The sequence below is a fragment of the Capricornis sumatraensis genome, chromosome 13, assembly GCF_032405125.1.
Source record: "Capricornis sumatraensis isolate serow.1 chromosome 13, serow.2, whole genome shotgun sequence".
In the NCBI taxonomy this organism is placed as follows: domain Eukaryota; kingdom Metazoa; phylum Chordata; class Mammalia; order Artiodactyla; family Bovidae; genus Capricornis; species Capricornis sumatraensis.
In genome coordinates, this window is record NC_091081.1 from 84,860,952 (window position 1) to 84,877,833 (window position 16,882).

The 16,882-nt window shown below is 42.2% G+C and overlaps 1 protein-coding gene across 1 annotated transcript in view; it reads right to left on the reverse strand.

Moving 5' to 3' along the window:
- Positions 1–16,882, reverse strand: part of PRKN (parkin RBR E3 ubiquitin protein ligase) — a 1,204,761-nt gene that overhangs the window by 821,273 nt on the left and 366,606 nt on the right. The window contains exon 3 of the mRNA XM_068985007.1: positions 12,243–12,439. Coding sequence (XP_068841108.1) covers positions 12,243–12,439 — 197 coding nt within the window. The remainder of the gene's footprint in view (positions 1–12,242; positions 12,440–16,882) is intronic.

A 16,882-nucleotide genomic window follows, 5' to 3' on the forward strand; every position in this document is an offset into this window, starting at 1 on the left:
CCGTCCATCGGAATTTTTTAAGGCATCAACACCGGCATGGGTTGCCATTTTCTCCTCCAGGGGATCTTCCCGGCCCAGGGATCGAACCCACGTCTCCTGTGGCTCCTGCTTTGCAGGCGTATTCCTTACCACTGAGCCACCTCAGGTCTTTTCTCTTTTTTTTGAGCTTATTTTCCTACCTGTGACCTCAAATCAATTAAAAACTTTTAACTTGCTGGGAAAGCAAAGAGGTCTCTGAAATCCAGACTGGTAAGTTTCATGGTTCTATGTTTACTTCTGGCCTGTTACTAAAGTTGTCGGATTGAAACGACGAATCCTCTTTAGGGCTGTGTGTCCACATATCTGTGATTTAGAGAGCTCTCTGCCGCTTGTCAGGTGTGGGATGTTTGCCTGCTACCAAATGTGATTAATAAACCATTAGGTCTCAAGAAGTACAGATGTTTGTATCTGGTTCGTTTAAGGATACAAGTACGTATACAAATGAAATATTCACAATATTCACAAAAAGAAAAGAAAATGAACTTTGAATACTTTGAATGTGCTAGACATTAAAAAGAAAAAATCCTTCTTATAGAAAATACTGGGCTTCCCTGGAGGCTCAATGGTAAAGACTCTACCTGCCAAGGCACATTCTATCCCTGGGTCTCGAAGATCCCCTGGAAAAGGATATGGCAGCCCACTGCAGTATTCTTGCCTGGGAAATCCCATGGACAGAGGAGCCTGGTGGGCTACAGTCCACTGGGTCACAAAATGTCTGATGCTGCTGCTGCTGCTGCTAAGTCGCTTCAGTCGTGTCCGACTCTGCACGACCCCATAGACGGCAGCCCACCAGGCTCCGTCGTCCCTGGGATTCTCCAGGCAAGAACACTGGAGTTGGTTGCCATTTCCTTCTCCAATGCATGAAAGTGAAAAATCAAAGTGAAGTCGCTCAGTCGTGTCCGACTCTCAGCGACCCCATGGACTGCAGCCCACCAGGCTCCCCCGCCCATGGGATTTCCAGGCAAGAGTCCTGGAGTGGGGTGCCATTGCGTGTCTGATATAATGCAGTAACTAAACAATAAGCACAATAGGAAATACTAGCTGAGGAATATCTGAAGAATTCAAGTTCACACAAGTAAGGTGAGTCTGTGGACATGTTGATTGTTTTAATAATTTGGATTTAAGAAAAACATCTCTATTCTTAGATATATCAGCTTGAAATATGGGATAAGATATTTATATTTTATAGAAAGCAAGGTCTTGATTTTCTATGAAGAGAGTAGTTAATCTGAATGCCCTACACTTCTCGTAATGATTTATTGATTAAATAATTTAACATTACATGATATTTAAGTTTATTAAAAATATACTTTTATGCATTTGAATTTGACTAGATTGGGTCATGATTCTGACAAGTGTTTTATAACAATTATATTTTATAGTGTCTCATCCAAAATATAAGTTCTTAGATCCTTATATAACTTAAAAACCTAGATTAATATTAAATCAAACTATTTAATGAATAATATTTATGTAGTTGGATAACTTCTATTGACTGAATACAAAAGCATTGATACACAGGTATAATTTTAAGTTCATATAGTTATGGTTCTTAAGTTTTATATAATATAGAATGCTAATATATTTGATTTATAAATATTAATGTCAATTTTTGTTATTTCAAACATTTACTTATGTCTGCTGCTGCTGCTAAGTCGCTTCAGTCGTGTCTGACTCTTAGCAACCCCGTGGACTGCAGCCTACCAGGCTCCACCATCCTTGGGATTTTCCAGGCAAGAGTACTGGAGTGGGGTGCCATTGCCTTCTCCATCACGTATGGCTACTTGTTTATGTTACTTGTGTTGCTTTTACAATGGATATATTAGGATCCTTTTCTTCTTTATTTACCTCACTTTTAACTTAGTAGACTATGACTTTGTTTACTGAAGTGAAACATTTATAAATAGTATCTGATTTTCACTGGTTCACATGTTTCAGAAAAAAAATACCTTTACTGAACGTCTTTACTTTCCATGGCAACAGAGTTATTTGCATAGGTTCGATAAAAATTTTCTCTCAACTTACCAGGACATAATTGCGCAAACTGATGGTGTGACAAAGGGTATACACTGAGAATGTTATTTGAGAAGAATTTCCACTTCATCACACTATGGCATGATAGCCTACAATTAAGGGATGATAACTGGTTTTATACTTATAGCCAATAATTACAAGGCCATCAGAGAACACGAGTTTGGTACCTGGAAAATAGTCCCATTCACGTGGTCATAATTGCTGTCCAGTGTAATAGATAACTCCACAGAGGAATGTTTATTAACCAGTGTGGTATCTAATCCAGCAATCTCATCCAAACATTTCTTCATTACACACACACACATACACTCACACACAAATGCTAGAAGGGGCTTTTCTTTATTGCCACTTTGAAAAATTTATACAAAAGTAAATGACAATAGTAAATAGGACAAGAATGCATGAGGGGGGAGAAAACTTAGTATTTAATTAAGACACACCATAACTTGAATATTAATATACGGGAAAAATAAGCAGTGTGTTGGATACTGTGATTTAGATGGCACTAGATGACATCATTGCAACATGGAATAGAAGGTGTATCATAATGCTTGTGTGCACATGTGAGGGGGAGCACGTGGGAATAAGATTCAACTACTTGTGTACAGGATTTTCAAGTCAGAGTCCCCTGTAATGTTGATTGCAATGATTAAGACAGCTGTTTGTCTCTGACAGAAGAACTGGATCTTGCTTCAGAAATCTATACTCTTCCCACAATTTAGCTTCTTGGATCCAGATGAATTACATTCTCTAGTCTCAAAGTGTGTCAACAGATGAACCAAGGATTGCTGACTTTACTCACGTAACATATTTTTAAGCACCTACTACCTGCTAAGCTCCAGGTTAGGGAATACGCACAGCACAGAAGAGATGAACTCTCGTCTCTTAAAGCTTACTTTCCAGTGGAGCTTGTACAACCTGTGTGAGCCTCTCTGCTGTTTATGGTCCTAATTGTATACATCCATACATGACCACTGGAAAAACCAAAGCCTTGACTAGACGGACCTTTGTTGGCAAAGTAATGTCTTTGCTTTTGAATATGCTATCTAGGTTGGTCATAACTTTTCTTCCAAGGAGTAAGCATCTTTTCATTTCATGGCTGCAGTCATCATCTGCAGTGATTTTGGAGCCCCCCAAAATAAACTCTGACACTGTTTCCATTGTTTCCCCATCTATTTCCCATGAAGTGATGGGACCGGATGCCATGCTGCCTTATAAGCATGGAAAAAAATTCTAGCTCCTAGTACTCTTGGTCCGTCTTTTCCTAAGATTGCATTTATTTGTTTAACATATGAGACACCACCAAAATTTCAGTCATGTCACCGTGAGAGTTAATACAGTAAAATAATATTTTTAAATGATTCAACAATTTTTAAAGAAAGCTGTCGTCACAGCCATCAGTGGCAAATCAAAGAATTCTGGTTGGCTTTTATCATCAAAATCTTCATATTGGCATCAGAAATCCACACAACAAGCAGGTTTACAAATAATTCTTCAGGCAGAAGAATCACTTACTAAGCTGTGTCTTTCAGTTCTTTGTGACAATAAAGAAATTGCCTGGCAAACACAATCCTCAAAGGCTGGCAAATCACACTTGCCTACGCCATCTTTCTAGATTAAAATGCTTGCCTTCGTTTGTCAGTGGGTTAGGGAAAAGTGTCTAGTCTGAAAGGCAGAACGTCATGAAAATGTATACAATGTATAGTAAGAATGAATACTATCAGGCCCATATAATGGTCCCCTTGGGCTTCCCTAGTAGCTCAGCTGGTAAAGAATCTGCCTGTAATGAAGGAGATCCTGGTTCAATTCCTAGGTCAGGAAGATCCCTTGGAGACAGGATAGGCTACCCACTCCAGGATTCTTGGGAGTCTCTGATAGCTCAGATGGTAAAGAATCTGCCTGAAATGCAGGAGACCTGGGTTCTATCCCTGGGTTGGGAAGATTCCCTGGAGGAGGGCAGGAAAACCCAGTACAGAATTCTTACCTGGAGAGTCCCCATGGATAGAGGAACCTGATGGGCTATAGTCCATGGGTCTCAAAGAGTCGTACACAGCTGAGTGCCTAGGCACAGTACAGCACAGAGATCGACATATTAGATTCACAAAACCAACAAAAGGCTTCCCAGGTGGCTCAGTGGTAAAGAATCTGCCTGCCAATGCAGCAGACATAAGTGACAAAGGTTTGATCCCTGGGTTGGGAGGATGTCCTGGAAAAGGGAATGGCAACCTACTCCAGAATTCTTGCCCAAAAAATCCCATGGACAGAGGAGCTTTGCAGACTACAGTCCATGGGGTCGCAAAGAGTTGTCAACGACTGACCAAATGAGCATGCACGCGTGCAAATATCAAAAAGAGATATCAACAGCACTCAGTGCCCAGTGCCGTGTTTCACACAGGGACTCTGGTCTGAAACAGGTGCCCCATCGGACCAAACCTGAATCCGTGTGTACCGCCTACTTGCTGACTTAGAACCTGAGCTCCGACTGCATCCTATTTGTCCCCACGCTGCTCTCGTCCATCGCTGGTGTCAGGGCCACGCTGACAGGGCCCCCTGTGGTCCACATCTGTGACTGATCCCCAGCTAATCTGCTCTTTCAAAATACTGCAAGGAGACAAGGGGCCCTTTGAGCAAGTCCCAAGAGGAAAAAGTTAAAACAGCATCATCCTTGTCCTTTTTTTTCCCTTATTCCCAGTGATGAAACACAGATTGTCAAGAGCCAAAAATTATTTGCATTTTCTGATGGAATACGGCATTGTCTACTGGAACATGCGGAGACAACCCCACAACACTGCACACGACTCAAAGCTGAAAGGCAACGAAAGCTTAGAAGCCTGAGAGAACAGCCAGAGGGGTTTTGTCATTCCTCATTACCCTAGAACACTCACTGTTCTAATTTGCTCCTAATCCTGTGGTAGAAGTGACGACAGTCACAAATAAATAGGCTAAGGAAAATAAAAAGCCCCACTTCAAAAGCAGAATAAGCAGAAAGAACGTAGTCATGAGTAGGAAGTCTCCAAAATATGGAATGAGGGACCTGAGTTCTGTTTTGTCTTTTTTTCAATGAATTGATGTGGTAGCCCTGGATCTGTAAATTTAGATTCATTTTAGTTTCAGGGCCAATATCAGGCCTTTTGATCATGTGAGTAGTAAAAAATGGCTAAAAGTTATTAAGTGCTCAGTATAAGTCAGGCTCTTGTGGAAGCACTGCAGAAACCAGCTAGGGTCAAATCTATGAGGCAGGTAACCCATCAGTCTCTATATTATAAATGGGGAAACCGAGGCCCAGCGTGTCTGAAACTTCAATGTGTGTAATTGACCTGTGGACTTTATTAAGCGGCAGATTCCGATTCAGCAGGTCTGGGAAGTAGGCCTGAGGTTCTGACTTTTTGACAAACTCCCAAGCGATGCTGACGCTGCTGGTTCACAGGCCATACTTTGAGCAGTGAAAAGGAAACTGTCCAAGGTCACAGAGCTGGTAGGAAGCAGAGCCAGGAAGGGGCTCAGTCAGCCTGGCTTCAGATCCTGGGCTCTTTGCCACTGAGCTTCGTATCTGGGTCTCAGACATTACTCCCTGGGATACTGTGCATGGTTCAAGGACTGGAAGCAAACACCCATCACCTTTCCTAGAGTATTTTTCAGCAACAACAAATATTTATTAAGGGCCTACTACCAAGAAACAGGCACTGTGGTAAACACTCAGTGTTTACATAAAACCTTCCAGGCTCAGAGGAGTTTCATTTAATCCACTAGCCAAACAATTGGCCATTTGGTTCCCAAGGAAATTACAACTCCACAGATGGACGGAATAGCTTCCCTGGTGGCTCGTTTCTAAAGAATCCATCTGCAATGCAAGAGACACAGGTTCGATCCCTAGGTCAGAAAGATCCCCTGGACAAGGTCAACCTACCAGAGTATTCTTTCCTGAAGACAGACTGAATATTCTGGTCAGTTTAATTGCTCTTCACAGAAAAGGCAGGGCATTAGCTGTCAAAGAATCAGACTGTAATTACAGGCCGCTACCATCAGAGGTGTTGAATTCAATTTAATCTTTGGGGATTGAGGAAGAACTTTCACGACCGTACAGACATTCAGGAGTACCACTTGGAAAAGTAATTATCGTTCAACAGATTTACCGAGTGTATGTCTGGGCTTCATTGTATGGTATCGCCTAAAGGGTGAATAAAAAAAGAAGGTCATGATGGTTTGTGTACTTGTCATGGGGGTTTCCAATTCCGTTATAAAAAGCACAGGGAATGTTTTGCTCTACTTATGGGGCAGCCTGGATGGGAGCGGGGTTGCGTGGAGAACGGATACACGTATATGTATGGCTGAGGCCCTTCTCTGTTCAGTGGACTCTGTTACAACATGGTTTGATAGCCGGCTATTCCCTGATACAAAATAAAAAGCTAATTTCTTTAGTTGCAACAAATATTTCTGAATTAGGTGTAAAATTTTTTTGAAGATCCCGGTCATACAAACCAAGACCTTCCATAAATGTTTCACAAAATTTAGTTAAGTTTTACAAGAGTTTATTATAAGCACTCAATTTTTATCACTTAATTTTCAATTTTTTTCTTTATCTTCTTTCTAAGCAAATCACACACACACACACACAAAACGAATCCAGACGCCTGCTTGCCTTTCAGGCATAGTCTGCATTAATCAGAGTGCCCCAGTGAGCCCCAGGACAGACTTCACCAGCTGAAAATACGCTGCCTCAGCGCCCTCTCTCTTGTCAAGAGCAAATCTGGCCATCCTGGCACTGGGCAGAGTACTCTGAAAGTCCTCGGGGCTCCAAGAGCAAAAAGGGGGCATTGAGGCCCCAGGCCCCACACGCCCTAGAGGCCGTGCACGAAGGAGCACACAGTCATGTTAGCCCTCACTGAGTCCGGGGTGCAACTCTCCTTCCACTGTTAGTCACACTACTGCTCTGCAGACAGGACTTCAGAAAAATCGAAAACGTCCCAAGGTCCCCAACACATACCGCGCCGAACCTTCACAACTTCAAAACCGCCATTTCCCACCACATTCCAATGGCTCATTTCTAGCTGCTCATGTTCTGAAAGAGACAACAGCCACCCAGAACGTTTCCACAGACTCGGTGTGCCCCAGCTGGTGGGAAGAAAGTGCAGGGTGAGAAGGCCGGCCTCCGTGCGTCTTCCCTATTTAGGGCAGAGAGCTCAACCCGTCCAGCTCGCAGGGACACACGCTGAGGGCAGTGGCTCACCCATGTAAGCATCTGGAGTTTCCTGTTTGGCGTATTCTTTCTCACCCAGACACTAGGCACTCCAATCCAGCTTTACAGGACTGCATATCTCTTCTGTATTTGAAGGAAAAAAAATGTGTAATGAATGCAAAGAGGTGGATGCAACTGAACAGCACCAACTGGCTGACACACATACTGATCTGTGTGGAGCGCCTGATGATCTAACCTTGCCTTTATTGACTTCTGAGGCTTAGACTCTGATGGGTGTTCTGAATACTGCACGGCAGGTCACACCATGCTATCTGCTGCTGCTGCTAAGTCACTTCAGTCATGCCCGACTCTGAGCAACCCCAAAGACAGCAGCCCACCAGACTCCTCTGTCCCTGGGATTGTCCAGGCAAGAATACTGGAGTGGGTTGACACTTTCTTCTCCAATGCATGCATGCATGCTAAGTCACTTCAGTTGTGTCCGACTCTGTGCGACCCGATGGACAGCAGCCCACCAGGCTCCTCTGTCCACAGGATTCTCCAGGCAAGAATACTAGAGTGGGTTGCCATTTCCTTCTCCAACCATGCTGTCTACACGCAGGTATTCACCATTTAACCCTACCATATGTGATCAGATAGAATTGTGAGTCGTTTTATATGCTGGTTAAACTTTTTGGCAGTATGACAGACAATATATCCAAGACCAGCCATACTCCAGGCAGTGAAGGTCGGAAGTTTAAGAGACGTATTTGTATCTGATGCAAAAATGTGACAAGTAATTAATTACACAGCAGGAAGTCATCCCTCAGTGTCCATGAGGTGTTCGTTCCAGGAACCCCCTCAGACATCAAAATCTGGGGATGCTCATGTCCCCTATACAAAACGGCGTACTTTTCGCATATAACCTGCACTTATCCTCCCACGTATGTTAAAACATATCCAGACCTGAGTTTGAGCAAACTCTGTGAGATAGTGAGGGACAGGGAAGCCTGGCGTGCAGCAGTTCATGAGGTTGCTGACAGTTGGATGCTATTTAGCAACTGAAAAAGAACAATAGATTACTTACAACATCGAACACAATGTGAATACTATTTAATCATTTTAAATACAATGTAAATGTTATGTTGCTAAGTGATTGCCATATACAAGTTTTGCCTTTGGGGACTTTATGGAACTTATTTCTAAATATTTTTCATCCCTAGTTGGTTGAATTTGCGGATATGGAACCCAGAGATGCGGAGGGCCAACTGTATATACAAAGATGTTGGCAATTTGATCTCTGGCTCCTCTGCCTTTTCTAAAACCAGCTGGAACACCTGGAAGTTCATGGTTCACGTATTGCTGAAGCCTGGCTTGGAAAATTTTGAGCATTACTTTACTAGCACATCTTAGTTGCTCCCAAACTTGGGCAACTGTGAATAAGGCTGCTATAAACATCCATGTGTAGATAATCGTGTGGACCTGTTTTCAGCTCATCTGAGTAAACACCATGGAGCACAATGGCTGAACTTCGTGGTAGGTTAGTGAGAATCTGTCAAATCATCTTCTAGAGTGGCTATATTCCATGCCAACTTTTTCACTCTCCTCTTTCACTTTCATCAGAATGCTTCATATATAAGAGGTAATTATAAGACTCATCTGCTTACTATGGGTTGATGTGATTTGTCCACCTGTCTTTCCCAGCCTTTTCCCCACCTGGTTGAATACTCTAGGTAGGACTCACAGTTAAAAGGTGGGGAAACATTTGCTATAGGGCAGCACTACTCAGAGTAATGGCAGCACAAGCGTTTCTGAGTCTCTGTTCTTGGCTAACAGAATCGGACCTTCTGGTTCTGGAATAAGCACTGAACAAACATTCTCACTAGTGTTTATGAGTTTGCAGGAGAAAAGGGGACGACAGAGGGTGAGATGGTAGGATGACATCACTGACTTGACATACATAAGTTTGAGCAAGCTCTGGGAGTTGGTGATGGACAGGGAGGCCTGGCGTGCTGCAGTCCATGGGGTCACAAAGAGTCCGACACTATTGAGCAACTGAACTGAACTGACACTGGCCTCATAGAGACACAAAAAAGGAACCAGAGTGCAAAACAGAAGACAATGAGAGGAATGCGCGTTCGCAAGAGGGGATGATTCCACTTCAGAAGGTTACCGGATCACTCCTTGCCGTTGAAAGCTTTCAGCTCAATGCAGACTAAACTCCTTAATTTGACCTACACAACCCCCCTTATTTTGCCTGTTCCTTACCACATGCAACATAACTTTTGCCTCCCCTACAGCACAGGAAAGGTGTCGGGGGAGCTCACTCCTGAGCTCAGGTAATGCGGGAAGAAACACAACGGCGTGCTGGCGAGCTGGCGTGCCAGCGCGTGGGGCCCAGGGCGTTCCCAGCCAGCAAAATATGTGCAGCTCACAGGTCACCACTGGTTACTGGGTAAATGAGAAACAGGTGACGAGAGGTCAGACTACACGAGGGCTGTGTGGAAAGTCAAGGTTAAAAAGTCTGTAACCAGAAATAGTCAGGAGTCTTCAGGCCCTTCTCACACTGGTACTGTACAGAGTAACTTTATACCAGTTTCTTGGACTGATTGTGTTGGCTGAAATGATCATACATTTCACTTAAAATATAAGTAGACTATTAGACATCTAGAAGAATTTTCTGAGTATACGTGACTTTTCCATAGTATACCTGTGATGATAGAAAGAGAATATTTTCTTCACTAGAAGTATAATCTACAGAGAGAACCAGTGGAAGGTGTCAATAATTATAAATTTATTAATCATAAAATAACACTCTCAAGAAGACTGAAGGCAATTTTATAATAAAATAAACTAACCAGACTGAACTTCTAAAATCTTCAGATACAAACCCAGTTACCAGATAGTAGATTCACATACATTAGCAAACACTAAAGTATCTGAATACATACAAATGACAATTATTCTACTTATATTACTATTAATGTTCAGGTAATACAAGTAAAGGTTTAATTTTCATCTAAAGATTTTGAATTCATTCATAGTGATTTTCAGTTCTACTGTAGCCTTCTCCTTTTCTATTCATTATCTCAGTTTAGGGAGTTTGATATTGATATTGAAACTCAAACTAAAAATCTTAATTTATCTACTTAAAAAAATAACTGTAACACATAGTGAAACTAGATGCAACTTTGTTCTTTATTTTTCATGTCTCCTGTAAATGTATTATCATACTTTCAAAATTTATGAAAGAAAAAAGAAAGGAGAAAAAAAAAGATTTCCTATCAGATATGTTAGGACAGCTAATTCCAAACTCTTCATCTCTAAGAACTTTTCTTTTTGTACACATGTTAACCTGTGTCACACTATGGGAAATTCCCTCATATATACCTTTCAATTCATTAATTCTCTTTTTGGCATTGATAAATTGCTCTTTTCACCAATCTGCTGAGGATTTTTTTTTTTTTAATTCCAGTAGTTAAATTTATATTCTATCCAGTAGCTACCTTTTTCTATTAGGTCTGTTTTCTGTTTCGATTTCCAGTTAATAAACATTAAACATACCTGGGTTGTATTCTGTTTCAAACTGTCCTTTTATTTTCTCACGTTTTTGGGAAACCAGTCTTGTGGCTTACCTTATGTGCTCTCCTCCACTCAGGGCAAAGTACACCTCTCTGTGATTTATAATGTGTTTCATGAGGACTGCTTCAGCAGAGCTGGATTATCTCAGGAGCTGTCAATGCCACACCCTCTGAGCCCTCTCTGGAATGCTTTTGCCCACATCCTGCTTGGAATTTCAGAAGTCCCAAAGCTTGGGTCTGGTATTTATATTACTTCCTCACTCTGGACAACAAAGGAGCTGCAGAAGTTTAGGCTGGTCTCATTCCCCCTCGTTCCCTACTTGTTTTTTCAGTCTCCTTAATACCCAGGACATGGGAAGGAAAAAAAGCCCAACACAACCACCTCAGGCTCAGCAGGACGGCGGCTCTTGCACTTAAATTCTTGGTTTCTCCATTCCTCTATTCAAAGACAGCTGTGTTTTTTCCACTTCTTCACTTATCCCTGGAAAATTTTGTTTTTGTTTTTTTCTTAAATCTGATTTATGATTTTATAAATATTTATTAAATTTTACTTAGTAATTTTAGCAAGGGGCCTCCATCTTGCTGGTCCCAGATGTCTCTGACCCCGTCAAAGTCATCCCAGCCCAGGCTGCTGCTGTCTTCAGACACTCCATGTGGGAGAGAAAGTCACTGTTACTATCCAATGTTTCCTGTCACCTACTCAAAAACAGTCCTGTTACACCTTTGGCTATTTAGACTGGAGAGGAAAAACGAAGGGAAACATGGAATATTGTCAAAATAATAAAGAGTTTGTCATTCTTGTCAAAGCAAACTTTTGAAATACGCTGCACAACACAGACAAGGAAAACTTCTTAAAACACAAAAGGATATGACCAACACTGTCATTTTTTCTTATGACCTAAAAAATGACTAAAGTTACTTCTGAAATTCTCTTTCTACTTTAAAAAAAAATTGATCTATTTCATCAGAAACATAATCAAAATGCATTTTAAGTAAATAAGCACAGAAGAAAAGAGAAAGGCACAAGTGAGAGGGATATACAGTGCGTATATTGTGAGCCCAGCACAAGGCGTCCCATGAGCCCATCAGCCCTAGAACCTCCAAACGAACAAACGAGGACTATCACTACGGGCCTGACACTTTCCTCATCCTTTATGTTCATTCCTAACTGGAAAGCTCTGCTTTGCCGTTCTTGTTAAATGCGTCACCTCAAATCTCAGAGTAACAACGGACTCTCCTTCTAGCCATGCCTCCTTCCAGTGATTTAGAGCGTGTTGTGATCTAGGTATTCACACACGGAGTGAGGCCGCTCTCTGCGGAGACTTCAGCACGCAGAACCCGGCGCGAGCCGCGGAGAGAGGCATCGGGTACCTGGCCTGCGGGCGGACGAGGCGCCGCCCTCCTCGCTGTCCTGCAGTATCACAGCCAGGCCCACCGAGTCGGCGGGGAGCACCGAGCTGCTGAGGTCCACGCGAGTCAGGCTCTCGGGCTCCCTGTCAGAGCGCCCCCAAGCGGGCCGCGGGCTGTCCCCCCGAGGTGGGTGCCCTTCTGGGTCTTTTCTCCGCGGTCTCAGCACCATGTGAACGATGCTCTGCTGATCCAGGTCACAGCTCTGAGTGAGGGAGACAAAATCACAAGAATGAGCAGGCGCTGAAGCGCAGGTGGAGCTGAACTTGTCTTCAGTTCTACAAAGCAATATGCTTCAAAACTGATTCACCAGAAACGGCATGCCCTTATCATTATCAAATTTAAATACTAGCACCCCTTTCTATATTTTTTATCCCCCTTTCTGTGTTTTAAAAAGTACGGAGAGTTTGTTATTACCAATTACAGGGCAAGTTTCTCTAGAATTTACAATACACTTACTTCCAGTAGACCCCACAAATACTCCAAAACCACTAGCAATCACACCAGCAGGCCGATGAAGTCAGAGGAGAGGTTACCCACACTATTCTGATCTTTCACTGTTTCATCCCATCTCACGATGAAAACCAGCGAACATCTACAGAAATGTTCTCCAATTATATATTGATTTGTATGAACCACAGCTAGCATCATTCCACTGGTGGAAAACTGAAAGCATTTCCTCGAAGACCAGGAACGAAACAAGGGTGCCCACTCTTGCCACTTTCATTCAGCACGGTTTTGTACGTCCTAGCCATGGCAATCAGAAAAGAAAAAGAAAAAAAAAGAATCCAAATTGGAAAAGAAGTAGAACTGTTGGTGTTTGCAGGACATGATACTACACATAGAAAATTAAAGATGCTACCAGAAAACCATGAGAGCTCCTCAATGAATCTGGGAAAGATTCAGGGGGAAAAAAAAAAAAGACTCAGGGGACTATCTCACAATCTGAAATACTAACAAGAAAAGATCAGAAAGAGAGATCAGGGAAACAATCCTATTTAATATCACAACAAAAAGAATAAAATGCACAGGAGTTAGGAATAAACCTACCTAAGAAGAAAAAAACCTGTACTCAGAAAACTGTAAGATCCCGATAGAAGCAATCAAATACAAAAGAAACAGATGGAGAGATACAGCATGCTCTTGGGTTGGAAGAATCAGTATCACGAAAATGACTACACTACCCGAAGCACCCTACAGATTCAATACAAGGCCTGTTAGATTACCAATGGCATTTTTCACAGAAGTAGAACAAACAATTATACACTCTGTATGGAAACACAGTAGATCCCAAACAGCCCAAGCGATCTTGGGAAAGAAAAAGGAAGATGGAGGAAAAGGGCTCCCTGACTTCAGACTATACTACAAAGCTACAGTAATCAAGGCTTTAAAATTCAGTAGAATTAAATCTGGACATCAGCTAATTTGCTAAGACAGAAGCTAGACCCACAAGTCAAGTCTCAGTTTCAGAATAGCTACCAGGTAGAAACAGTTGCTCATGTGTCTGTCACTTCTCCCACAGAACAAGGACCCTGCTCTCTCAAACCGCCCCCCATAACTGTCATTCTCCTCCATCTTCGGGAATTTAAAGAACACCCATACAAAATACAACAACACTGGTAACAACTATATACCTCTACGCACCCTCAGGTGCTGCATTATCACTATCATACTTTTACAGGGGAATTAACTGTAGTGTATTTTCTATGTCAAAGACAAAAATGGCAATTATTTAGGAAGGCATTTCAAGGTTTGTTTTTTTTTAATGTGATGGTTAACAAATGTTTTGTATGGCTATTGCGAACAATGAGATACTGTGGTTAAAGACAGCATGAGCTTAGGGCAATCAGTGGGAGTCAGAAGAACCAAAAATCATTCCCACTGCTTTCTCCCTCTTGTGTTCTCGGTCACCTCCACAGTGATGGATGAACACAAACGCCAATTTATATTAATGGGATGAGAATAAAAACTGTTCCTTCAACTTGATCTTTCGTTTAAAAAAATACAGACTTTGAAAAGACAGGAAATTTGGATTTATGCTTTGAATTTATTTCACATTTCTTATGGCTACTTTTCATTATTATCAAAGATATGATACTACACAGAGATATTGAAAGACCCCCCTCATGGTTGCCAAAGGCCGAGGAATACAATTACTGGGAAAGGTCAATTAGCCGCACACTAATTAGCTGCTGTGGGTCTCAGCCCTGTCACCCAGGATGTCCCTCCCACCGCAGGCCCAGGACCGTTTCACTGCTCATTAGGACCTGCACAGAGGGAGCTCTGCAGGGAGGGGTGGGGACAAACAGAGTCAACTGACTGCTCCCCTCAGCTGCGCAGTAAGGGGTTTATTGTGAGAAGAGGTCGGTGCTGTTTGCACAGCTGCGTTCTTTCGGGGCTTCCACTCGTCCAAGATCACACTTTCCAAAATACAAAGGACGACAAGCTAGACAATTCTTTGCCTAAAACCAAGTTAAAACTGTTATCTATTGCAAACTTTATAAGAAATGCCTCCCAAGTGTCCTTTCAAAAAACTAAGATCATGGCATCTGGGCCCATCACTTCATGGCAAATAGATGGGGATTAGAAACAGAGACAGACTTTATTTTCATGGGCTCCACAATCCATGTAGACAGTGACTGCAGCCATGAAATTAAAAGATGCTTGCTGCTTGGAAGAAAAGCTATGACAAACCCAGACAGTGTATTAAAAAGCAGAGTCATTACTTTGCCAAGAAAGGACTGTTTAGTCAAAGCTGTGGTTTTTCCGGTAGTCATGTACAGATGTGAGAGTTGGGCCACAAAGAAGCCTGAGCATTGAAGAATTGATGCTTTCAGACTATGGTGTTGGAGAAGACTCTTCAGAGTCCCTTGAGATCAAACCAATCAATCCTAAAGGAAATCAGTCATGAATGTTCGTTGGAAGGACTAATGCTGAAGCTGAAACTCCAATACTTTGGCCACCTGATGTGAAGACCTGACTCACTGGAAAAAACCCTGATGCTGGGAAAGGAGGAGGTGGGAGGAGAAGGGGATGACAGAGGATGAGATGGTTGCATCTGACATCACTGACTCAATGGACGTGAGTCTGACCAAGCTCCAGGATGTGGTGAAGATCAGGGAAACCGGGTGGGCCGCACTCCATGGAACACCTAGGACTGATCTCCTTTAGGATGGACTGGTTGGATCTCCTTGCAGTCCAAGGGACTCTCAAGAGTTTTCTCCAACACCACACTTCAAAAGCATCAATTCTTCGGTGCTCAGCTTTCTTCATAGTCCAACTTTCACATCCATACATGACTACTGGAAAAACCATAGCCTTGACTAGATGGACCTTTGTTGGCAGAGTAATGTCTCTACTTTTCAATATGCTATCTAGGTTGGTCATAACTTTTCTTCCAAGGACAACAAAGAAAATGCTTACCTGGAATCAGTGAAAAGCCAGAGTGGTCGTGTTTTGAACTACTGACCACTTTAAATTCAAGAAAAAAAGTCTTGAGAAGACAAATAGAAGAATCTCTCCCAGGTGAAGTAGCAATAGGTGTTTCCTTATGGAGTCACACAGCTACCACAGAGTTGTAAGAAATGACTCTTGATGGGAGAAACATAATCAGGGGCTGCTTATTCCTCAATACTGCAAGTTTCTCCCTGTGTCAAGGAAATGCCCTATTGCCATGTAATACAATGTAGCTCGTCACCTGGGCTCATTCAGTAAATCGGGCCTTTCAAGTCCCTTGGGCACAGGCCTGAGCCTGAGTGACTTCACAGACAGAAGGAAATAGTCAGCCTCTTTAACAGCAAGGAAGGAATGAAAGCTGACAGGCATTCATATTTATTTTTTTAAACAACGGGTGCAGAGATAAAGTTTCACACCTTGCTATAAATTCTTTAAGTTTCCAGCCTCAGGTTTAAAATTTGAGATATAAATACAACACATTGTTACTTATGTCAGCTCCTGTTTCATAATCTGGATATCTTATGTCACAGGCAACAATTCTTTTACTGAGAATAAATAAAACATGAAACTGCTATCCTCTTGCACACCTGTACACCAAGCAGATGCCTCCTTGAGTTGCTCTGCAGACCTGGCTGTTAAGAAGGCATGTGAGTCAGTTCTAATGAGATGCATGAACCTAGAGCCTATTATACGCAGGAAAGTGAGTCAGAAAGAGCAAAGTGAATATTGTATATCAGTATATCCCTATGAAATCGAGAAAGATGGTGTTGATGAACCTATGTGCAGCGTAGCAACGGAGCCACGAACAGAGTGAACAGGTAAGAGGAGATGGGAGATGGGAGGAAGGTTCAAGAGGGAGGAAACGTGTTTATGTATGGCTGATTCATGTTGATGTGCGGCAGAACCAACAGAATATTGTAAAGCAATTATAGCCCAATTAAAAATAAATTTTTAAAAAAGGCATTAAGAGCTTGAGTGAATTGGGACAAATGCCTAGACTCTGTCATTTGACTGTAGGGAAGGATAAAAGGTATTCATTCTTTTTGTTTCAGCAGTTGGTCCTAACTGATTCCTTAGTGAGAGGCTTTATTTTCTTGGGCTTCAAAATCAATGCAGATGGTGAATGCAGGCATGAAATTAAAAGACTTGCTCCTTGGAAGAAAAACTATGACAAACCTAGACAGCATATTAA